The sequence below is a fragment of the Manis javanica genome, chromosome 7 (assembly GCF_040802235.1).
Source record: "Manis javanica isolate MJ-LG chromosome 7, MJ_LKY, whole genome shotgun sequence".
Lineage (NCBI taxonomy): Eukaryota > Metazoa > Chordata > Mammalia > Pholidota > Manidae > Manis > Manis javanica.
Window position 1 is genome coordinate 15,853,230 of NC_133162.1, and position 26,302 is coordinate 15,879,531.

Genomic DNA, 26,302 nt, shown 5'->3' on the forward strand with positions numbered 1-26,302 from the left:
TGCTCCTGTCTTTACTCCTCATCAAGTATAAATGAGGCCTATCCCTAAGGTGCAGGAACGCCTTGATATCCAACATCTCTACCCTAGTTCAGAGTATATGACTGAATTTTTTGTTTTATGTGTTTTACTGATATCATTTACATACCATAAAATTTACCTTTTATAGTTTACATATCATAATGTACCTTTTAAAAGTGTTAAATTCAGTGGTTTTTAATATATCCACAGAGTCGTACAACCATCAGCACTATGTAATTCTGAAACATTTTCACCGCCCCAAAAAGAAACCCTATATCCACGGCAGTCACTCCCATTTTCCCTTCCCCCTTCCTTTGGCAACCATTAGTCTACTTTCTATCTGTATGAATTTTCCTCTTGTCTATTCTGGATGTTTCAGAACAGAATCAAATCACATGTGACCTTTTAAGTCTGGTTTCTTTCACTTAGCACTGATTTCAAGGTTCATCCATGCTGTAGCCTGTCTCAGCACTTCATTCTTTTTTGTGGCTCAATGATACTCCATTGTATGGATGTAACACATTTCACTTATCTGCATTTCAATTGATGGACATTGCCACTTGTTGACTGTTTTAAATAATGCTGCTATGGATATTCATGTACAAGTTTTTGTGTGAACATATATTTCAATTCCACTTGGGAAATGTTTACCCCTAAGCAATTTTTAGGCTATCACCTTCCTGAGGTCATATATTTTATTTGTGTTAATATCACCAGTGCTTGGCATAGTGCCCTAAACCCAAAAGGTGCTCAGAAAGTGCTGATGGTGACAATTCAAAGGGTTTGAATTACTTGAGGATTAAGGAATTCTACAGGTCTTTGAGAACATCTTTGGACCTGCCAATTATAGTGATCGCTATGCACTGGGGGTTGGCCTGTTCTAGAAGATCAAGCGAATTCTATTAACTCTTCCAGATGTAAAATTCAGACCCCTATACACTGCAAAAAAATAATTATTATAAATATATAAAAGTCACCTTTCCTATGAAGCTTTCCCAAACCAACTAAATAGGATTAGTCTTCAAGTCTTTAACACTGAATTTGAACTTTAACAAAGGACTTAGGATATCTGGACTTGCCTTGTAGTTATCTATGTACCTGATTGTATTAACCCCACTTGATGATAAAGTTTGCAAAGTCAAGGGTTCTTTATTTCTTCCTGTCCAAAGGACCAGCCTCATATTAGCCTTTGTCACTGAAGCACTGCATTAACTGCTTGTTAACTTGAATGTTAAATGAAGCCAGATGGACACCTTAAAGAAGGGATTGCAAAATATGCTAACCAGTCATAAGAGGCTCCTCCAGAGAATTTCCTGGTCCCTGGAACAAATGGTGTGGACTTTTATGGTTCTCCTGGGCAAGAGGTCCAGAAGATGAATGGATTTTATCGAAATCGGAGCTGTATGATAAAGCTGAGTCATTTCACACATTCCTGGTTTCACTTGGAAAGCACGCTCCATGCTCGCTTCTGTCTGCATCACTGCCGCTTGTGGAGTATCTTCTTCCAGACCTCAAGTCACCTCCTCCTCCTCCATGAAGTTTTCAGTGTGACAGCGAATTTGGCTTGTGGCCTCCAAAGCCAACCTGTCTGGTTTAAATTCTGGTACTGTCACGTACAGGTCAGAGCCTAGAGCAAGTGATTTAGTTCTCTGTGCTTTAGTTTCCCCATCCAAAACGTGGAGTGAGAGATAGTCCTGGTTTTACAAGGCTGGAGTAGGATTCGGTAGCATGTTCTCACTGAATATTAGTCCTGATTAACACCCCATTCCCCCATGATTTCTTTCCTCTCTGAACTCCTATCACCACACAGTTTGGTAGCTGATTGTTCTCTAATTTTACTTAGGGAGTAACTTTACTTGGCCATCCTTTTTCTGGTGGTCTCACCTATTTAGAACATGCGTGAGAATCAAGAGACTTGCAAATGACAGTACCACCAACACCACTATCAAAATAAGGGACCACCCCAAATTAATGCCACCAAACCCCTGCACTAAACACTAATGAGCTTTAGTCATAAACTCTCCTCTGCCCGCACTCAGAGCCCATTAACTCTTAGTGTACGTGCATGTAAACAAACTATCATCTGCTTTCCCAGCTCACAGCATAAAGAAAAGCAGTCCAGGATCATTTGGAATGGGGGAAACAGTCTCCCTATCTCAGCATTCCTTAGGAAATAGTTAGGGTGTGGTGAAGAAATAATGTCCATGACCATGACCTTGAGTAGAAAGAGTTTAAAAAGGCAAGAAAGTGTTAACAGATTTTAGAAAGATTATGATTAACATACTCTCTAAACTAACTTTATAGAATAGTGCCTACTCAAATGACATCAGGTAAACAGAAGACCATAGTATGGTCATTTTTCTCTTTATCACCATGTCACAAGCTCTTGGTAAAGATTTTTAGATCTTGTATTTCTATAACAGCTGTCGCAGTCAATAGTGACTTCTTCAAAACACCTGTTAATTGTTGAGAAAACAGCTTACACTAACAATGTCCATATATTGGCTTTTAAATTGATTAGATCTGACCTTGTACCCAAAAAGAAATGCCATCAGAATCATTGCTGTGAATATTTTATTTGAATAATCAAATAGAATAATGCTTATGAATTAGTATTTAATCCCAAATTTAGTGATTCCTTCTTTCAACATGTGTTTATTGAGTACCTGTCATCAGTGATGCATTGTATCACATGCCAGGAATGTGGTGGTGAGCAAGGCATATGTGAATTGTTCCCCTCATGGGGGTTTCACATTCCAGAGCAGTGCTGTCCACTAGAATTGTGATGAGGAAAATATTCTATAGCTGTTCTGTCCAGTACTGCAGCCTCTTGTCTTATGGGGCTGCTGAACCCTTCAAATGTGTCTAGTGCAATTGAAATGCCAAATTTTATATTCTATTTAATTTGAATTAGTTTGAATTTGAAGTCACATGTGTTTGGTGGCTACTGAAGGGAGCTTGCAGCTCCAGAGTCCAGTAGTATGAGTGCAAAGTTCGAGTAAAACCCTTAGTTTTCCAGAACAACCTACCCAAACTTGAGAATGATTCCCAAGATTCTTCCAGATCCTTGATCATTAGACAAAGATTTCATGAACACTAACATTTTCAAGAGCATTTTCCAATAAAACACATTTCTTGCATATCTGTAAATTCAACTTCACTAAAGAACTCTGAGTTAATCCAGGTTCTGAATCTGAAAGCCCTCTCCCTGGGGACTGTTTATGATACTTTAAATTCTCCTTACCATCCGAAGGGAAAGTCACTTGGCATAAGCCCTGAAGAGAAAGAGTTGGAGAGGACATTGTGGTTTTTCATCTTCTTAGAATTATTAATAATAATTATCACTTTGATAAATTATATTATATATTTATAATTAAAAATAATTAATATATTATTCCCTACCTGTCTTTTCTTAGTCTCTCATTCTAGCTCTCTCTTTGCACACACACATATACATATGCACATACACACACATGTACATATATGTAAGCATACAGTGGTTCATTCTCTACGTAATGATGAATGCCTTTCTGGACTGTATGATGATATATATATGTCAGCAGCTTCAAGTCAGGATGGATATATCTGGCCCAGCACATTCATTGCATATCTTACCAGCTGCTATTTAGATTTCATTCTGAATATTTCACATCCTCAGCAGGGAGAATAAAATGGAAAGCTATAGACTCCCTCTGAGGCATATTCTAGAGGCACTGGAATAGGGGGCAGCTGGGGAGGTAGCACCTGCCAATGTCCTGCTGAAAAGTAGCGCAGGTGCAGAAAAGGTGTTGATCTGGGAGCTGGAGGTATTGCCTGGAGCTGGGGTGGCCCCGGTAAGCCTCTTCACATTTCTGGGCTCTGGTTTCTTCCCCAGCAAGACTGAAGAGCTGCAGCACATTCAAGCATGGTTGTGAGGGCCAAGAATAGCTTCTAATCCGTTCTCATTATCTCCTTCCCTCCAGGAACATGCCCAGAGCAGGGCCATCCCTTGCAGGGACAGCTGGGTCCATCACTCTTGCCCTGTGAGTGACGCTCCCAGTCTGCCTGCAGTAGAATTCCCCGGAGCGGTCAATAGAATGCAGACTCTGCTGCAGCAGGATATTCTGGAAGTAGGAAAGGGCCAGGTGCTGGCTTGCTGCCCTCACTGTGGAGTGCTGGGAGGAGCATGGACTGGGGGCCGCGAGTTCTGGGTTCCCCTCCCAGCACTTTTGTGAACCATGTAAAGGATTAACTCCTATCAAAGAGGAGGCTGAAGGGCCAGGTGGCTGCAGTTTGTCCATTTCTCTCATTTTAGCTTTTATTGGCACTGTGGTGTAGGCTTATGAACAAAAGAGGGAAGGATTTGGGGCTTCAAAGCCATATATCCGCCCACATTGTTGGTTTCCAGACAGTTTTACCTAGATGGCTTCTAATTTCCTTCAGTGAGGTGGTTTACTTTCTTACTTCTGGAGGTTTAAAATATATATATACATACATATATATATATATAATATATATATAGAAATATACATGAATATATTTATAACATATAAATACATTAATTTTCCACACTTGTATAAAAGTGACATATACTCATTGCAAAAAAAAAAAGGAATTCAAACATTACAGAAATGCCTCCTCTCATGGTCAACCCTGATCATGCTTCTCAGGGATGATTCTATTAATAATTTGATGTATGGTCTTCTAGACTTAATAAAAAGTATTGTCGGCAGCATAATTAACATTTATTGAGTGCTTAGTATATATCAAGTATAGGTGCCAGGTGACTGACAAACATCATCCATTTAAACCTTTTAATAACCCAGTGAAGTAAGGTATTTCTCTCCCTAATCACGGTTGGGGAAATTTTATAAAAATGAATACTTACACACAAATAATTTATTTCCACAAAAATGGGATGATGTTATACCTCCTGCTCTATCACTTGCTTTTTTGCATTCACAGTATGTTGTGAACATCGTTCTGTGACCGTACATGCCAAACTTTTAGCATCTGGAGACTGTTCAGTTTTATGAAGTCATCATAATTAAGCAATCTTCAAAGACTTTTTCTATTATTACAAATGATGATGCAGTGCTACAGTAAACATTTGAAAAAAATAGGTCTTTGTGTGCCGTGTATTTCTGTGGGATAAATTTCTAGAAGTAGAAACACTAGGTCAAAACGCCTGTCTCAAATCATTATGTTGTACACCTTAAACTAATATGCCACATGTCAGTTCCATTTCAAAGCTGGGGAAAAAAGCAGTCAACTCCAGTCCAGCGTGAAAAAGAAACAGTAGGTCAAACGAGAAATTGTTATACTTTCGGCATAAGCTAGGTAGCAGAAAATGACCTGTTTTTGAATGTTTCTTCAAATATAGTTGGTCGTCTGTGCTGAAAGCCTTTTCAAATCCAAGCTCAAACACAATATGAAGATCAGGCTGTTTCTCAGAGCCGGTTTTATTTATTTATTGGAATAAAGTTGATATGCAATATTATATTGGTTGCAGATGTACAACATGGTGACTCGATAATAATATACACTACTAGATGCTTACCACAAACAGAGCGGGTTTTAGATTCTTGGTTCTGTCACTAAACAGCTACGAAATTGGGTGTCATAAAGGAAATATATTATTGAACATTTGAGGCCTTGATTTTTTTCCCCACACAAGATAACAGCAGGTTAAGATATATTCTCTGAAGCCCGTGTTTGCATTAACATTCATGGATTTTGATTAGTCCTTTAGTTGTCTGCCTTCATTTCTGTATTTATGAAAAAATGATTTGATTTTGGGGGCCTTCCAGGATCCGTTAGTTAGTACATCAACTATTCAAACTTAGAACTGTTAAGTAGTTCTCTTATTACTTGCAGAGCAAACAAATCTTTGCTGGATATGACCTAAAACTGCTTCTACTAAAATACTTCCTGGGTCTTTAAGAAAACAAGGTAATTATTGAACCCAAGAGGCCACTCTGTCTCAGCGTTCTGGACTATGCGCAGGATGTGTTTGGGAAGGCTGACACGGTATCACATCTCTTTCAGGAATCGTGCCTTCCTGGAATGAGTATTTCCAATTGGACAGTCCCAAACAAAGGCGGGTTGTGTGCAGTATGACTTCACAGAACACACTGTTTTATCTGAGGAACTTACCCATCTCTGTGGTGTCTGGGCAAAGTCTGAGATAATAAGGCCTTACATTGTCACAGTGTTCCATAATCATTATCCCACCTGGGACTCTTAATATCCTCAATTCAATAGGCAGAGGGAATAGTTTAGATGCAGATGCAGAAATTCAGAGAGGTGCACTGACTTGCTCCTATCACACAGCAGTGAGTAGCAGAGTCCAGTACAGAGTCCAGGGCCCAGCCTGGCTCTGCTGAGGTGGGTCCTGCATTGCTACTCTCCAGCTCCTTTCAGCTGACCCTCCTGAATGGCCAGACTCCTCTTCAGTGTCCTCTGCAGTCCAGACTTTTCCAGGTGTAGAGGTACAACACCTTGGTATTTTAAGGGGCACCTACAGGTTATGGTATGGAATTTCTCTGAATTTGAGATCCAGCCAGTGGTTTTACTTTCTAAAACTCAAGTGGCTAAACATTATCCTTAGGATTGTTTGTTCTTGGTCTGTCCTCATGCACACCCTTTGAAGCCGGTTTTGAAGAAAATCCTGCAATGAGCTACAATATCTGGGCCAGAGAAAACCAGGATGACTTGTATTTCAGATGGAAGATGGGTTTTTATTCTCTGGCATCTACTGGCATTTTAAGGCTGATACCAGAGAGCGTGAATGGTGCCTGGATGGGCCCAGTTGTACCAAGAATTAAAAAGCGTCTTGAAGCTAGAGAATCCAAATGAGAACCCCAGCCAGGAACAGCCCCAGACAGAATTGTGCTTTTCCTGCCATCTGGCATCTCCTCCCTGCTCCCATTCATCCCTTCTCCCCTCCTTTTAAAATCACACATCTCTCTCTTCACAGTCCCTACCCATCCCCACCCCAGCCTCCCTTTTCTCTCAACTGTAGCCTAACAGGAAGGAAAGTAGGTCTGATTGGTCCAAATGCTCTGAAACTGTGGTTTCCCATCTCCCCTTTGCTTTTGTTCCACATTCTCCCATCTTCCCTTCCAGGGGCCAGCTATGTGAATTTTTAAAAAGAACTGGCCATCCATTTTAACACGAAGAAGAAGTCAGGAATGTAGGAAAGCAGGGGAATTTTTTGATCTTCCAGATAATCACATTGGTGAACCCCCAGATATCTCAATAGTATCTGTTATCCAACCAAAAGTGGGCAGGCAGAAGGAGCCCAGGAGAAGTGCTCTTGTTCCCTTCCAGGCAACTGGCTTCACAATCTAGAAAGGCTGCAGTCAGTAACACCCAGGTAGAATTCCTGGCTCTGCTCCCCAGTGAAAATTCTTTTCTTGGCTTTGGAGCTGATGCCTGGATTTTGGGGTCAGTGCATCATTTGGTAACTTTCAGAAGATTATATCAAACCTTGGTCCCAGTGTGAGTGACAAAGGAGATACTATAGTTACCAGACAGTTATTCAGGGCGCCTGAAAGCTGTCTCTTTTCCACCAAGCAAACACCTACCTAGTCTTTAAAACCCAAGCCAAACACTCCTCCGAGACACCTTTCAGGCCTCCCTTAAGCAGATTTACTGCATTCTCTATGCTCCTGTGGCCCTGGGCTGCTATCTAGGGCACACACTGTATTGTAACTAGCCCATAACATGCTTGTTTCATCCACTAATCTGGAAGCTCCTTAAGCTCAGGCTGAGGTTGTTTTTGCTACTGTAGGACAGCACAGTATCCAGCATACAGCCAGTGTTCAATAAATGGTGAGTGAGTGAATTCATGAACAAATGAGTTTTTACTTTGCCATTAACTAGTCACACATCTTAGACACTTAATCATCCTTACTGGGTTTCCCATTTAGATAGCAGGGATAACACAATTTGTCTAACCAACAAGGTGATTGTGTAATCAAAATACTCTTTGCCCATTGATTGGAAATAATTTCCCTGGGCCATATATATTCTTGCCCATTTTTCCTTGCTTTCAAAAAATCATAAATTTGCTGTTCGCTGGACTTTTGGGTCCTCGTATACCCACCCACCTCCTGGCTGACACTCCCATACATCAATATCTTATTCCTGCCTCAATCAAAGACCTTTTGGGACACAACAGTCCAAGCTCTACTGAACAGCTTTTGCCACCACAGCATTTCGAGATGAAACTGTAGTCTTCATACACCCCATTTAGAATCATGAATCCTCACATCTCCGACCTACCGTATCTGTCCTGCAGCTTCTGTGAGAGGAAGACAACTTATGATGTCAGGAGGAGAAAGGAACACATTGAGTTCCTGCCCGTGGCTTTCATCAGGGACGTTACTATGAGATAAGATACTTGTAAAAGTCATATGATGCAACTCTCTCTGGCTCTGCACATAGTTTCTGAGTAGATTTTGGCTTCCCACCTCTGAGATAGTATTTTCTAGCTCAAGATTGACCAAAACATTTGGAAAATAATATGAATGTAAGTTACTTATTAATGCCCAACCCCTCTTGGGATGTCTAGTGGATGGTAGACAATGGGATGGGAGTCACAAATGGACTAACTTGATTATATATCATGTCAGTTAGCACATTTCTCCACTGGAAATGATTCCAGAGAAGATGATCCTGAAAAGAGTTAAAATTAAGAACAGGTTCATCAAATGCTCTTGGCCTCACTGAAAGCCTAAACATCTCCCTCTTGGTCTGTAAACAAACCTCCTAAGATTTGCATGCCCATAATTTTAACAGGAAAAGCTGGGTGACATGCTATCCAGATCTGTGCGATCCAAAGTTCCAGGACCTGAAAGTCTAGCCAAAGGAGAATTTTAAAAAATATTTGAAAATGCCACCCCACAGCTCAGGGAGCTGCTTTGCTTTTAGCTCTATGACTTAACTGTGCTTGACCATCACGTCAGGGAGAAGGGGAAGCTGGTCAGATTCTGGGCTGACTGGGAGACTTTTAGGAACTCCTTTAATTTGAATCCTGAGTAATGAGGGAAGCCTGCCTTACTCTAAGGGCACATAAAGTTTTAGCAGTTAGAACTTTATTTGTTTCATATAGACAATTGCACAACAGTCAGTGAGGCCGGCTCCTTTTTGTCATCTGTGGTCGGTGCTTCCGCATTGGCAGGTGAAAGACGAGTCAGTTCCTGAACCTTGTTCCTGCAGGGGAAGCCTCCCATTCTGGGTCTCTGGAAGATTCTGTGATTCCTCTTTGCTATCAGCAGACTCATGGGATGTCTCTTCAAAAAAACTAGAATATAAGAAGTTAACATGAACCCTTTTTTAGCATGTCTATTTACAACTTTCCATGGTGTGTGAATGAGATTTAAGTAGTGAACAGCTATGTGAAAACTAACAATGTCTTGACGCATGTCCAACTGTCAGAGTCACAGCCACAGTTAGAGTCAAATCCAATAAACTTCCCTTCTAAAAATGGCTACAGGATCAAAATAACTCTTTACACGGGAAGGTTCGGGGGACAGGAGTGAGAGTGTGAGAGGCGTAGATGCAAAATAGAAAATAACGTCCCCAGAAGACAGAAAATGTCCCGAGGATGTCAGTAAATGGTTTTCTGTGGGTAGAGGAACTATTCTTACTTTTTCTTGTTTTTAGATTACTGAATAATGTGTTGAGCTTGGTCTATGGTAGTGCTTTTGTACTCATATATCAACAGTATTGTTCTATAACAATACATTAGCTAAAGTCAATTTAAAAAATATGTCAGTGTTACATACCAAGATTTCATTGACATGTAATAGTGCTCAATTCTCTTGGAGACCCGGTCTGCACTACCAGGTTCAATGGATTCACTAGAATCACTGGAAGCAGAAACATGGTCCAGCTATAGATGAGAGGAATAGATGTAAGGATGCAAGTCTATCAATAAGGCAGGTACCTTTTCATCCCTTACATGAGGGCTCAGGGCCCTGAAATAGTAACTACATCCACCATCACAGGAACATGGTGCTCATTCTGAGAGACTGAACCAGGAAACTTCTGGCTGACCCAAAGTCTGCTTTTTTCTCCTGGGTTCCCCATGTTCCTGACACAAGTGTCATATTGGACTAAACTGCTAGTTATTTTTCTGTTTCATCACACATTAAATGTTACATCGCTTAATGACATGAACTCTTTTTCCCCAACCAGTGTTACTGTAGAATCATGTCACCTGGTTGGGTCAAAGACTCTGGCATTTTGCAGAACTGACCTCAGACTTTGTTCCCAGGCAGTCAAGTTGCTTCAAGGAATGGTAAGGGTTCTAGAAAATACTGCCCTCAGGAGGCTCTCAAACTAGCTCCTTGGAATTATTTGAGTCATTTAAGGCAATGCTTGCTCAAAAACCTTAAAGGCTTTCAATTGCTTACCTAACAAATTGATCATTAACCCATCACTGGGACACTTCCTTCTGGTCCAGCCAGGTTTTCCGCCCTACACATGGTTCTCTTCTAGTATCAGTTTTCATGCTTTTTCTTCACCTGGAATGCCCCTGTTCTCTTCTGCCTCATGAGGTTGTGTTCAGGCTTTGCTTGAGGTCCCATAGCAGCTCTGACCCCTTAGCCACTGACAACCTCTCCCCTCTCTGAACTTCAATTGCAGTTTTGTACTTAATTTTTCTGGTGGGGTAGGTGTCTTTTAAAAAATATCTTCAAGCATGGTTTTATCTGCCTTACTAGACTTGGCATCTCATGAAGTATGTACCAAATGCCAGGCATGTAACCAGCGCTCAGTACAACCTGGTTGTTGGACTGTCGTGATTGGCTGGTTGCCATCGCCGTGTTCCAGAGAACACTGGCATTAAACTATTTTTGGTGAAAGAAGTGTTGTGTGGGCATATGAGCTTGGGAAATACTGCGTGTTGTATCCTGTTTGGCTATTTATGATGCCCCACTGCATACTACAGGCTCTGAGAACTCTGCAGTTACGAAGTTAGAAGCTTGTTTAACTTACTTTAATTTGTTCTTTCTAGAACTTATTTGACCCCAGAATGCTGCTTCTGTGTGGACATGTCACCACCTTGTAGAAACCCCTAGTCTGAGAAATGTTACAGCACTGTCCCTCCCAATTTTGTCTTTCTACCTTTCATTTCCATTTCTTTTCTTTCTATCACCTGTCTCAAATACAGTTGCTGGGTTAATTGTACTGGAAGATAATTCAGGTTTTGCCACTTCTCAACCCAGAAGCCATCATTGCCCCTTGTGCTGCCTAAAAACTGCAGTCTGTTTGGAATGCAAGACCCATCATGACTGGCCCTTTTTTCTGTACCCTCATGTCCCCACTATGTCAGTCACTCACTTGAGAGCCCAACTAAACTACTCAGCACATATATATATATATATATCAAATGCCACTTCATCACTGAAGCCTTCTCTGACTCCAGTGGAAAGAGAAAATCTGTCCTTTTTCTATTGCTTCCAGAGCTCTTTGACCATACCTCTTGTGTAGCATTACCATGTGGTAACTGGTAAGAGGGTGAGCAATGTGGGCAGGAGCAATACTGGGTCCTTTCTTACAGCCATAATGTCTAGTACAGTATAGAACCTAGTATACAAAAGGTACTCAGTAGGGGCTTCCAAATGATCAATATATTGGCTGGTACATTCCACACAGTTTATCATCCAAGGACCTTTCCTCATATTGTTTCTGCCCAGAATGCAGAAAGATTCCCAAATCAACTCCCAAGTCCAAATTTTACCCATTAAGTGGGGGTCGAATATCATCTCCACAGGACCTTCTCTGGCCTTCTGTCTGGAGGTCAGCTCTTCCGTCTCCCACCCCTTGTGCAATCTGGGCACTTTATAAGCATCTCTCTTTGGCGTGGACTCCAATCTGTCCTGTTCCACGGTTGGCTCCTAGTCAGGTGTCAACACTGTGAACACATTACTTTGGTCCTGATTCACCTCAGTTTTCCACTGAACCCAGCCTAGTGCCTCAGGAATAATGCATGGCAGGCACTCAGTAAACAGTTGCAGAAGGAATGAATAATCAATGGATGGAATGGTTACCTCTGAAAGAATGCGTCTAGGGCTGATACAATGACTCTCTTCCTCTGTAGCTTGAGTGCCCTCTGAGGAGAAGTCATATGGTAGATGAGCTTGCCTGAGTCCTGGAGAACTTTTTCCCAGTAAATGCTGAATAAAGAGATGAAGACAGAATTAATGTTTTTCTTCTTCTTTGCAAGAGACAAAACTAAACTACATACTTTCTGGAAAAGTCATAATAAATGAACTGGGTTGAGAAGATCAGAGGATCTTCCAAGGTCACATCCAGGGACCCGCACAACTTAGACTTGCATCTTGAGTCCCGTCACCACTGATGATGTAAAAACACAAGCCCATCTCCCACGTTTTTCTCTAACACTGAGACATGTAACTCAGAACAAGTGGTTCTCTCCAGTGAGTGATAGTCTAAGTCACACAGCTCCGCCACTGACTTTCCCACCCCCATCTTTTTTCTAGTTTTCATCCAGTGCCACCTGAGAAGGTAATTAGCTCAGATCAAGGCACTGCCCCTTTCTCGCTCGGCTCAATATTCCTCTTTTGTGTTCTGCTCATGTACTTCTATTGTTTCCATAGCAATGCAATTTGGTAGTGTTGGTCATGTGATACTATGAATTATAGGCTTCAAGGTGATCTAGGTTCAACCAATTACTGCCTTCCCTCCCCAGTAGATACTAGATACTCTACTAAAGTAGCTGCTTTGCATGGCAGAAAAATTGGTATAAGTACAATTTAATTCTTCCAAGAACAATGCCTTAGAGCAGGGGTTTTTGAATATTCTCCAGGAAGTCCTTGAAAGAAAGTGATTTTTAAAAAATAGATGTATTTAAGTTGTGTTCTTATTTTGAGCTCCAAGCTCACAGAGCCGGATCATGCTGTGTTGGGGATAAGGAGGGGTCCCCACTTAATTTCAACAAGAACAACAACAATAAAATCCAAACAAGGTAGACAGTGCTCTTAACTGGGGCTGATTGAAAAATCCCCGGATTGGAATACATGGTGTGAAAAGACAAGATGGCCAGTACCGTTATCTTTAGGGAGAAGGGGTATCATGAGTGATACACAAGAGGTATTTACTGAAAAGAGTCGCTCCCATTTCCTAGACCTTTCCTACGAACACCAAATGAGGTGTGTGGCCTGGTGAACTTGACATGCCACGAAAAGCTTTTAAAATAGTTGGAGAGCTCCCAATTAGATAAAACAGGAGGCTGTGCCATATGAAGAAATACCTGGTACCTGGGGAGAAGGGAAAGTCAATGGTCACATCTCTAAAGGACAAAATAGTACCCATGGAAGAAAAGAAACCACTCTGCCTGGTTATTAATAATATCCAAAATCGAGAAGATTGCAAACCCATAAAAGCTGACAGTACAATTACAAGTCACTTTCAAGGGGCAGATGTATGTTTTTCCTCAAAAGGACTTTATTAGAAATGAAGATGAAGTCTCCTACACATGCATACATACAGAGAAGCATGACTAATATGGATAAATGAAGGAAATTAATAGGAACTCTGATTTTGCCTCAGGAATACAGATGGATGGCAGAAGATCAAGTGGTGCTTTGGGAATCTTCTTACAGAGGCAATCTGTGCCCTGTGTGTGAAGGGCAAGAGAAGATTGCCAGCCAGGCTTGTTTAGCTGGTGGGGTCCCCACCCAACATGCCCAGATGCATGTTGAGGAGCATCTCCAAAATGAATGAATATATTTAGGGATAGGCTGGGCAACAGGAAGGATCATCTGCAGTATGAGAAACAGACCGAACATGACATAAATACTAGAGCTAAGAATTATTCGTATGGTGGGTTAGGTTTTGAGGATGTTGTCAGATACACTGTCAGATACAAGACTTTTGAAGCATCAATTGACACCTAGTTATGGCAACCTGAGAGAGAGAGGTAAGCCTCATTACCACGTCTGGAAGACTATTTCCTGGTATGGAAGAGCTGACAACCTCCAGTACTCTGCAAGGATGGCAGAGAGGGCTGGGGTCTGAAGAGGGCTTTTTATCAACCAATGAGAGTTTCTCCTACTTATTGAAAAGGAATATGGGAATCAGGGCACAGGAGATCTCTTGCCTGCAATGAAGGAACAGCCTCGTAACAGGCTTCCTGCCTCCAGTCTTTCACCACCAGCATTTATACTGCTGGCCAGCATTCTCTCACTAAAACCTGAAGAGATCTTGTCTCTTTCCTGCTTCCAAACCCTTGAGGACGCTCAGCCTCACCCTCAGAGATGTCCTGAGCTTTCCTTCAACCTATCATCTCAACTCTATGTCTCTTTGCACCCCATTCCTTTGCTCTAATCGTTTGTGTCTACTTGTGGACACACCTTGTTTTCCCCTCCTTCTTGACCTCTACTTTTGTTGTAGCCTAGAACAATCTAGAAAACATGTCAAAACTGAAGACCAATGTTTCATTTATAAAGGTCTGCCCTAAGAAAGGACTTGTGTAAATTAGCAAAGGTTCTTAAGAAGTAAATCAAAAACTTAAAGCTGCTAGTCCTTACATTAAAGAGACATTATATTGAGTATATAAGATATGTGGAAAGCATTTTTATAGAAACCACCTTAGACTTAGTTATTTAAAAAGTAGCTGTTGTGTACCTTGAATAACAATGATGGAAAACACGATAGTTTCAGCTACTATTAAAAAAAGCGACAGTTAACTTTTCACTCCTCCCACCCTAATAAATGAAATTCTGAAGTGTCTGTATTTTGGGTCTCTTGCAAAACACAGAAGAAGTATTTTTTCCTATTGTTAATAATAAAAATAACAGAAACGAACATTTTCTCACTTACTTATTCCTTGCTAATGCCAGTTGCTAAGAAGGGGGAAAAAAAGCTATCATTGTTTCTTTGTGAAAGAGGACTGCATTCAGGTGCCCTGTTATTTTATTAGTGATAATAGAGTCACCTCTGTATTCTGGGCTGCTTTTACATCCCAGCAGAATGATGACATGAAGGAGACCCAGTCTTTAATCTTCTCCCTGTTGATATGAATAAACTTGCAGCTGGCATGTGGCAATAATAGCACCTGTGCTCCTTTTGAATTAGAGAAGAATTCTTTTATTAGGTTTGGAACAGAGGGTGGGAGAAGGTACTAGGAAATAAGGACATTTTCTTAAGGAGCTTAAGTGACCCACTGGTTCTTCACCACCTCCACACTCGTACACTAGAATCAACCCTCATGCTGCTTCTGTGAGGAAAGCTCAGAAAAATGGGAAGAAAGGTAGAAAATAACAGAACTAATCATGGGGCGGGGAGCTTTGGGCTTTGGCAATGATTGCTTTTGTGCTCTTAAGTGAACGCCTTAACCTGTCAGTGCCGCTTTTGCATAGCTATCCAGGTGTGCCTCCCTTTCGGGCATGCATGTGTTTATGAAGAATGCGTTTGAACAGATTTATAGAAATCACATCTTTTCTGTTGGCACTCATGACAACTTAAAAGAAAGCTTTTGCTTTGGGGGCAACGGATCTAAGTTCTTCATCTTTGGCTTTAGCATTTGCTGTCTCCTCTGCCCGGCTTCCTCCCCCAGCCTTAGTGTCTCTGTTCAGAGATAGTCATCTGTAAAGAATCCATTAGGTCCCTTTGCTGGCATCAGGAGGCCCTTTGCTAGCATCAGGAGGCCTAGCAACTGGACTCTTTTCAGGGCTGGACAGAGCTCCTCTCTAATATACAGCTTGTACAAATGTTTGTGGATTGGGTTCTTTTCTGTGGAATGCATCTGGGGTGATGGTGACTGTTCTGGGTTGAATTGTGTCCCCCTCAAATTCATATGTTGAAGTCCCAGTCCCCATTCCTTCAGCATGTGACCTTATATGGAAATTGGGTTGGGTTGTTGCAGATCTAATGAACTAAAATGAGGTCATACTGGAGTAAGGCAGACTCAGAATCCATTATGACTAGTGTCCTTATAAAAAGGGAAAAGTTGCATCCAGACACATGCACACAGAGCCAATGCCTTGTGGAGGTTGGACTTAGGCTTCCACAGGCCAAGGAACAACCAGAAATTAGGAGAGGCAGGAACAGATCTTCCCTAGAGCCATCAGAGGAAGCATGGCCTTATGACACCTTGATTTCGGGCTCCTAGCTTCCAGAACAGTGAGATGATGCATTTCTAGGCTACCCAGTTTGTGGTGCTTTGCTATGGCAGCCCTAGGAAATGAATACTGTGACATTTTCAAGGTATTCTAACAAAGAATGCCTACCAGGATGGTGTTGAAGGTTGTAGCCATGGATTTCTGCTCAAAATATGTTTATGGCTTACCGATTTAAAATGATGTATTTGTTTTTTATTTTGCACACAGGAGACACTGTGCTATCTTACTACTTACCTGTCACAGCCAATGAGGAAGCATTCCCTCTTAGTGGTTCTGATGGGCATCGCCCCATCAGGGTAGCATTCAAACATCTTCTGAACGGATTGCATTTTTTCATGGCTACTTATGCTAATTTGTACACTGGAGTTTCTAGTAGGTATAGATATAAAGTATTAAACAGATGCAAATACAAAATTAGAAAACTGACTAATGTTTTATATTAGGATTCAAACTAAATAAAACTATAGATCTGATTGATTTAATGATTTGAAAATTGTCTTTTAATTTAAAAAAATAAATTTAGATCTGGTTCATCACTGATTAAAACTAGTTTGTTCCATCAGAAAGTTAATTCAAAACATTCTATTTCAATTGGATTCTTGGTTCCACAAATTATCACATTTTCTAATATTTTTGGTATGTAATTTCTTAAAGAGAAGATAAAAAAAACCAACCTAATATTTTTTAAAAGTCCATCTTGGGTTTATGAAATGATGCTTTCATCTGTTCTCGCTCATCCATAAGTTAAATCAAATCTTTTGTAACTAAATGCTTACTTATTAATGATTTATCAACTATAATATGTATATGCACATAACAATCTGAAGTAAGTGTTTAGCTATTTTTTACTCAAAATGTTGCCCATTTAGATTCTTTTCAGCAACAAATATTATACATGTGAAGACTGGTACTTTCAGTCAATGATTTAAACTTCAGTTTGCATGCAACTTGTTAGTATTGGTTATTATAAGCATTTTCTTGATTGAATGCGTACTGGTCAATTTCAATGGACCCTCGGCATTGATGGTCTTTGTAATAGGAAATGCTAAAGCTCTTTTCCCCACTCTTTGCCAGATTAAAAAGACGCTTTTTCCAAGAGGCCTGAAAAATGAAAACATTTTGCATGTCAGTTAAATCTTAGAGGAAGAGAAAGGATTTAAAAAATGCTCATGAGGCTGGTGGGAGGCCTGTTAAATCATAATGAATACTTACAGCAGAGAAGAAAACCTGAGGAGATGGTGATTTAATAAAGTAATCTTGTTTGCAGAATTCATTTTCATAATAAAATGTAAATTGTTTGCCTAATAAAAGAAAGCAAACAGACTCAGTTTGTTCCCTGTAAATTTCTGAAAAGAACTGCTTCAGTTGGAAAACACTGTTTCTCTCTGGAAGAGTCTTCAAATTATTCCGTTATGGAAAGAAACATCTATAATAGGTCAGGAAAACAAAGGACCCAAAGGACCAAGTGTGTGATTCTTACTCATCCACGGCCAGGACCTTCCCTCAGAGGACATTTGGAAGCTTCTTAATTCAGCTCACACCTGTCTTGCTCTGTTTCTGGAATACTTTGTTGGTTATCCAGTTGTGAGCAAAGGTATGTCTCCATTCCTGTTGAAACATTAGCCACAGGAACTAGATAATGCTGCCTTGTCCTTCAGCTTGAAAAGGAGGTTAAGTCAACAGGTTTCCAAAATGTTAACTGCTTCTTTGTAACTGTTGAAATTTTTTGGTACTTTTGATTTTTTCTTTATTTTTGAAAATGTCTACAAGAAAATGTACTATTTTCATTATTTAGGGAAACACAATTTATGTTGTTAAAATTTATTAAAAAAATAAAAGGAGCTTGGTTTTGCTTTCACATCCAGGTTGTAGTTTTAGTTTGCCTATGGCTTTATAAAACACAGCCTTTACTAAAGAAGTAGGGCTTCTTTTATTAAGTGAAATCAGGATCAGGATTAGATAGTACAGCTGACATGGCTATTATGCTACTATCCAGAAATTCTTAGGCAGCCTTTCTCACTTCAGAAATTCTTAGGCAGCCTTTCTCTCCTTTCCTCCCCTGCTCCTTCCACGGCAACTCTGCCTGCTTCATCACCCTCAAACCCCCAGAAAAAAAGAAAAAAAAAAGAAAAAGAAAACAATACAGCAAAAAGTTTTAGCTCCTTTATTTAATAGTTGTGTGACCTTGGATAAACTCCTGGATTTACTTACTGACCAAAAAATTTTAAAGCACCTTGAATCACCAAATTTTCCCCCGTTTCCTCAAATGTAAAATGGAGACAATGGCACTGACCTCATAAGTCTGTGTTGAGGATTGTGGAGTTAAGGTACGGAAACCTCTCAGTCCTGGGCCTGGCACACAGTAGATCTCATGGAAGAGAGGCTATTATTAATAATAGAGGAAAATTTAGCCTTTATTACTGACAGAATAAACTGGTCTTCAATCTGCCTATAATATAGGTGCTCTTTGGTGGTATTAAGTTTAGAGGGTTCAGCAGATATAGATATTTTATGAAAATTTGGTCTTAGAAGTCTCTGATAACATTAACATAGACTTAGCAGAAAATTAGATTAAAGTAAATGTCTGTGAAGATGTAGCCCAGTTTTGGAACCCTCAGGGTATCCCTTGTATTCACATTGGGGACCCACTCCAGGGCACAAAAGTTCTGATGGTGTTTCTTGACTATGCTGATGGTACAGTTTTCCCCAGAACTTGCACCGAGGAAAATAACCCAGTGGACAATTTGGCCATGTTCATCTGAGCTCATGAAGCAATGCACACCGGGTAGTACCCCTGAAAGCATAGCAATAGGGATTGTAGGAATAAACGCAGAGTGAAAAGGGAACCCAAACACATTAAAAGAGCATCAGTGCATTGTGGAAGAATTTCAAGTGGCCTCATATACAAGCCATTGGAGTCCCTGAAGTGACGCAGGGAGACAGAAGAAATATTTGAAGAAGTAATGCTGAACATTTTACAAATTTAAAACTATAAACCCAGAGATCCAAGCAGCTCAGGAATGCCAAACACAAGATATGTGAGGAAAACTATACCAAGGCACATCATCATCAAATTGTTCAAAACCAGTGATAAAGAAAATCCTTAAATGGAGCCAGAAAAGAAAAAAGATATAATGCATACAGAGGGAAAAACAAAGATGTTAAATTTCTCACCAGAAACGACATGAGCAAATAAACAAACAAAAATAAACAGAAACCACACAACAGGAACAACATATTTAAAGTACTGAAAGAAAAACACTGTCATTCTAGAACTCTATATGCAGTAAAAACGTCTTTCAGAAATGAAGGCATTCATCATCAGAAGGTGTGCACTACAAGATATGTTAAAAGAAGTCCTTCAGGTGAAAAAACAATGATACCAGATGGAGATCTGCATTTATAAAAATGAATAAAGACTGAACACTGAAGTGGTAACTGCAAATGTAAATATATAATTTTAAAATTATTTAAAACATTAAAAAATTCAATGGATTGTTCATACAAAAATAATAACAATGTATTTTGCAGATTATAACATATATATAAGTAAAATGTATGAAATCCAGGAAGGGAAAATGGAAGAGCACTTTTATAAAATTCTTATATGTAAATTGTATAATAAAATTTGTATTAAGCTAGATTGTAATGTGTTGAAACTGTATTCTATAAACCCTAATACAGCCACTAAAACAACAAAACAGAGTTATAATGAACAACCCAAGAAGGGAGGTAACATGGAAACATAAAAAATACTAAATGAGTTCAAAAAATGAAAAAATGAAAAACAAAGAACAAATAAGACAAATAGAAAACAAGAGCATGATAGCCTCAAACCTAACCATATCAATAATCACATTAAATGTAAATGATATAAAATAAAAAACAGAGATTGTCAAGTTGGATAAAAAAGCCAGCCTCAACTATATGCTGGCTCAACTATATAACAAATAGGTTATAAGTAAAAGATGAGAAAAAGATATACTATGATAACATCAGTCAAAAGAAAGCTGGAGGGGCTATAAGAATACCAATGCAGATTTCAAAGCAAAAATACATTACCAGGGATAAAGCAGGTCTTTTCATAATGATAAAGGGGGTTATTAATCAAGAGGATATCATAATCCTACACAGTTATGTATCTAATAACAAAGCTTCAATGTACATGAAGCAAAAGCTGACAGAACTACCCAAAGAAATAGACAAATCCACAATTATAGTAACAGATTTCAACACTCCTCTCTCAATAATTGATTGAAAAACCAGGCAGAAAATCACAAAGATATAGCAGACTTGAAAAACACTATCAACCAACTTGACCTGATTGATATTTATGGAACACTCCACTGAACAACAGCAGAATACATACTCTTCTCAAGGACACATGCAACATTTACCAAGACATTATATTCTGGACCATAAAATAAGTGTCAATAAATATGAAGTCATACAAAGTATGTTTTCAGAACATAATGGAATCAAACTGAAAATCAACAACAGAAAAACCTCCAAAAAAAAAACTGAAACAAATAACCCTTGGATCAAAGAAGAAACCCACAGATAAATTAGATAATTTTTTTGAACTGAATGAAAATGAAATCATAACATGTCAGAATATGTGGCATGCCAATAAAGCAGCACTTAATGAAAGAAGCTAGACACAAAGCCTCATATAATTTAAGATTTCATTTATATGAAATATCTAGAATAGATAAATCCATGGAAATAGAAAGCATATTAACAGTTGATGAGGGCCTAGGGGCTGGGGGAGAGTGGAAGAGAAACTGCTTAATCAGAGTAGTGGTAATGTTTGGGAACTTGATAGAAGTGATGGTCGTATAACACTGTGACTGTACTAAATGCCACTAAATTGTTTGCTTTGTTTTTCCTTAATTTGAAAAAAAATTAAAATGCTATTCCACTCTTGAGTAAAGGAATATATGATAAAAAAACACATACAAAAGTTTGTCATGAGTGTTCATGGCAGCTTATTTAAAATAGCTAAAGACTGGAAACAACCCATATGTTTATCAACAGGTGAATGGACTAACAAATTGTAATATATCCATAGAATGGGATACTACTTGGGAATAAAAAGGAATTAACTCATGATACATATAACAACATAGATGAAGCTCAAAAGAATTATGCTGAGTGAAAGAAGCTAGACAAAAAATGTGCATGATGTGTGATTCTATTTATAGAAAATTCTAGAAAATCCAAGGGAATTTTTAGAGATAGAAAGCAGATCAGTGGATGTCTGGGGAAATATGGGTGTACTGAAGGCTGGGGTCGGGGGGAACAAGAAAACTTATGGGGTGATGGATATGTTCATCATCTTGATTTTGGTGATGGTTTTACAGATGTATACAGATGTCAAAACATGAAATGACAGACTTAAAACGTCAGCATATAAGTGTATGCCAATTATACTTCAATAAAGTTTTTTAAAAAATAAAAAAATCTATTTGAAAAAAAAGTAAAACATACTCTTACCAAACCCAGCCATTCTACTCCTAGGTAAAGAAATATATGATCTTAGGAAATACTACATAGAAATGTTTATACTGGCTTTCTTCATAATAGGCAAAGACTGGAAGCAACCTAGGTGTTCATCAACAGGTAAATGAAATCAACAAATGTGGTGCATCTATATAATGGAATATTACTCAGTGAAAAAAGGGTTAAACAAGTGATGTATGCAACAACGTGAATGAATCTCAAAAGAATTATTCTGGGTGAAAGAAGCCAGACAAAATAATGCATAGTGTATGATTCGTTTATGTAAACTCTACTAAACACAAGAGAACTTAGACAGAAAACAGAACAATAGGGAGGTGGATTGGGTAGTAGAGAGAGGGGTTACTAACGGGCATAAGAAAACTTTTGGGAATGATGCATATGTTCACTATATTGATTATGATGACAGTTTCCCAGGAATACACACATACCAAAACTTAAATTGTACACTTTAAAGCAGTTTATTGTGTGTCAATTATACCACAGAAATTATTTAAAAAATATGACCAATTCAACATGCATCTGATCATGTTATGCCTGTGTTCAAAAGGGCTGGTCATATGGGGTTCAGGTCCGGCACAATATAGTGCCACATTTTTGCAGTCTCAACTACTTTCTCCTGTCCTACCTTATATCCACATTCTTCTCTGACACATTCTGTCCCTAACCCACTCATTACTTCTGCTCATGCCATCCTTTTCTGCTGAGATGGGCTCTCTTTTTCAATCCCTTTTAAAACTCTACACATCCTTTAGGGTCCAGCTCATATGACTTCTTCATAAAATGTGTCTAGATTCCCATAACTACTGGTATGTCTTTTTTCCCTTCAGACTCCAATAGCATTTTGCACTTATTTCATGATTTCTATCATAGCTGGATTGTGTGTGTTTATCTTAACTTCCCAATAAAGCTACTCAAATATATTTATCTTAATTTCCCAATGAAATTATAAACTCATTGAAAGCAATGATACTCATTAATGATCCTATATAGCCTCTTCAATATGAAGCACAATGACTTTTTAATAGGAGCTTTCAATAAACATTTAAAAATATTTGATTTTGAACTGAATTGGATAATTTGGTTTCTAAATTGTTTCATCTTAAACTTAGCAGTTCTAACCACTGGCCTCTAATGAACTATGTAAATATGAGTATGAGCATTTGAGCAATGCACCTTGAGCTACCCCCATAATAAATCCTGATAATAATTTAGGCAGTTTCTCTAAGTAAGAATGTCATATAAAATTAATGAAATAGTCTCCAGATTTCTCTGGGCTATTGTTAGTGCCGTCTCCAAGCAACAAGTGGTCCATGAAAATCATAAAATGCCAGATTTCTAGTTAAGTGAGCTCTTGCAAAACAATTAACTGGATCCAATAACCCAGCTACCTTCCTCAAATCAAGAATCATTGTTCTAGAACGCCAGTCCTTATCCGCACTAAAACCATCTTCTGTGTCCTGGCTAGCTTGATGGCAACTGTTCGTCACTTGCAATAAAAAGTCTTTTCCTTCAGAGAGTATGAACCTTGGGTACCTGGACTCTTCTGAGACTTGGCTCCCATTATGGTTGTCTGTTCTCACCTGTCAAAAAGAAGGGTTACCTGTTCTTTAGTTTCCAAACAGTGTGTTTCACTGACTACCCACTCAATCACCATGTATCAGGGTGGTGCCCACGAATGTGGGTGAGGTGGGTTATCAGCCTCCCCCTGCCCGTTCTGCTCCCAAGGCTGATAGTAGCCATGATAATATGAACACATTCAGGCAGCTAGTGCTCAAGCAGCAGTTGTGTGGGGGTGTTGCCAGGATGACCGAGACAGGGTCTTCCCTGGACTTTCTCTGCTCTTTCTCCTTAAGTGGCTCTGACAAGAGATCCCCTGGGAGAAGCAACGCTGAGGAGGAGGGACAAGAACAGGGCAGGCGCAGGGTGCCAGGGGCCAAATGTGGCTGACAAAACAGTTCTGGATGAGAGAAGGCCCAAGATAAGCCCTTATCCATGCCAGGAACCTGGTTTCTCTAGATGGAAACCTAAGAGCAAGGGCCAGGGCATGCCTCTGTTCCTAAATTGCCTCAGTCTCTGAGTGGCCCTTTCCCAGGGCTACCCGACTCTGGGGGCTGAGCGACTCTGAGAGGTGGAGTTCTTTCTGGACACCCTTGCTGGCGATCCCATGACCAGCATGGGCCTCTGTGAGAAGGGGACTCCCACAGGGTAAAAAGGGCTGCAGGGCAGGTGAGGTGTTGGTGACCAGTTTTTACCTTGAATTACCAAGACTCTCAAAATAGAAGGAAGCACTGAACAGGACAGTCCCAGGGAAAAGAGAGGAGGCGAAGGGCCCTCTGCCACCCAACTGCCCTACCGTCATTCCACGCCCCCGGTTCCTCCCTTTCTTCAGCATAAACTCATTCTTTCCTCCTAAGGCATAAATGGCTCATAGCATATATATGTATGTGTGCATATATATATATATATATATATATATATATATAATTATATATGTATGTATGTATAATTATATACATACATTCTTTAATCATATACATATAAACATATATGTATGTGTGTTTGTGTATATATATATAAATTCTTTAATTATATATATGATTTCTGTATTTTATTTTTTTTATTTTTTATTGAAGGGTAGTTGACACACAGTATTACATTAGTTTCAGGTGTACAACACAGTGATTCAACATTTATATACATGATAATTCTAGCTACCAGCTATCACCTATATGATTTTTTTTTAACAGAGATGGAAGTCCTAAGCCCACAGTTCTCAAAGTACACTTCTGGTGGTTTTTCACAAGCATGTGGAAGCTATCTGAAGATCAGAAGGGGATTTCCTGGACCCTGGACTCACCCCTTCCTGGACAAACCCCTTTCCTGACTGGAGAAAGGTATTTTGCTGTTGAGGGTCTCTTGTATAATAACAATAACAATTATGTGAACAAATATCAAACAGATAACAAGTAAAATATAATAAACTGCAGCCTCTCTGAAGTGTCTTAAAGGCATACTTTGAAGAACTGATGCCCTTAACCCCTGCTTGGTGTAACGTGCACACTTAGATCTGTGCAATGAGCTGGAATGCCTGGGAAAGGCATTGTCGGGGCCGGAAGAGCCATTCTACACAAGGAAGAGGAATAAAACCTATCTAAAACCTTGCCCACCCTCCAGAAAGCATGGGAAATTCAAAAATTTACTATCAAAGGTTTCATATCATGTCCATGAGGTTCTTGCCAGTTTCAGGGGTTTCACTGAAGCAGATTTGGGGACCAGAGGTTCTCAGCCCATCAACCTTCCCTCTATCCATGAGTGTGGGACTTGGCCACCCCTCCCATGGGGCATTTAGCCTAGTGAGTGATGGAGCTCAAAGATCAGATCAGAGGACTGTGCAGGAGGGATTAGCTGAGGGTGAGTTTTTCAAGCAGTGTGTTTACAGCAAGATCTTTGTTAAAATGCTAAAGTCTTTTTGTTCTTGATATAATAATTATTTCAAAAGCCTTTACAGTTTATAAAATGTGTTTGCAAGCATTATCATGCTTGGGTGTCTCAGTACTGTCCTCTGACATAGCTTGTTTTACAAACGTAAAACTGCATGTGATAGAGGGAGAGCCCTATGCCGTGTATTAGGTTGCTCAGCAGAGCCGCACACGGCACCTCAGGGGTGCTTGAGGACACTCACAGCAACACGTGTGCGCCCTGCACATTGTGGATGACAAAGAGAGCTTTGGAGGACGTTTTTGGCCTTCCAATGTCTGTGAAAGTCTCTAAAGTCACGTAGGGACTACTTGTGTCACTTTTCCTCACCCACCAAAAAAATGAGATGACAGATGAAGCAAAGCAGTAGGGTGTAGTGGATTAGACTTAACTCTGGAATCTGGATTTAAATTCCATCTCCATCAGTGATGAGAGACGTGATTTGGGGTACATGATAACACCTTTCTATACTTCTGTTCCTTCATCTGTAAAATGGAAGTGGTGTCAATATTACCGCCTCAAAGGATTACCATCAACACTTGAGATAATCTGGCAGAGAAAAATCTACTATGCACTCAATGAACGCTTCTTGTTAGGTAGCTCAGATATTCTACGATTCTATGATTGGTTAATAATGACTAGCATTTATTGAGTACTTAATATATTCTAGGCACTTCTATGCAAAATTTGTGTAATAGACTTTATATATATGTGTACAGTGGATATCATATATGTAATATATATTTATTTCATATTATCTATGTGAATTTCATATATACAAAATCCAGTAAATGTGTACATATATGTAAAATCCATTATGTACATAGGCATGAAACCTATTACATAGATTTTCTTATAAAAAATCAGCAAAGGTATATATATAAACTATCATTAGATTTCATTTATACTTATATATAAAATATAACAATACTAGCTTTGCGCAGTGGCAGTATCGTAGCCAATGAGGTTTATCCGAGGCGCGATTATTGCTAATTGAAAAAAAAAAAAAATAACAATACTATAAAATTTAACATCATTTTTACAATGGTATAATACCCATTTTATAGCTAAGGAAACTGTTACCAGAGAGATTAAGCAATTTGCCTTTGGTCATATAATTAAAAGAAGCAGAGTCAGAATTCTAACCT

General features: G+C 39.3%; 1 protein-coding gene, 1 long non-coding RNA gene and 1 pseudogene across 2 annotated transcripts in view; 2 read left to right on the forward strand and 1 right to left on the reverse strand.

Moving 5' to 3' along the window:
* LOC118971097 (uncharacterized) overlaps positions 1 to 26,302 on the forward strand; it is a 79,631-nt gene that overhangs the window by 18,848 nt on the left and 34,481 nt on the right. Inside the window, exon 2 of the long non-coding RNA XR_012133006.1 lies at positions 24,425 to 24,571. This is a non-coding gene — a long non-coding RNA (uncharacterized lncRNA). The remainder of the gene's footprint in view (positions 1 to 24,424; positions 24,572 to 26,302) is intronic.
* Positions 4,677 to 24,036, reverse strand: PLEKHS1 (pleckstrin homology domain containing S1). Its single transcript, XM_073240061.1, is given in 11 exon segments — positions 4,677 to 6,517; positions 9,118 to 9,192; positions 9,194 to 9,307; positions 9,792 to 9,898; positions 12,060 to 12,185; positions 13,966 to 14,082; positions 14,969 to 15,041; positions 16,389 to 16,523; positions 17,149 to 17,255; positions 17,367 to 17,549; positions 24,031 to 24,036. Coding segments are annotated over 11 exon segments (1,161 nt in total). The 3' UTR covers positions 4,677 to 6,399.
* Positions 26,087 to 26,211, forward strand: LOC140850643 (U4 spliceosomal RNA; annotated as a pseudogene).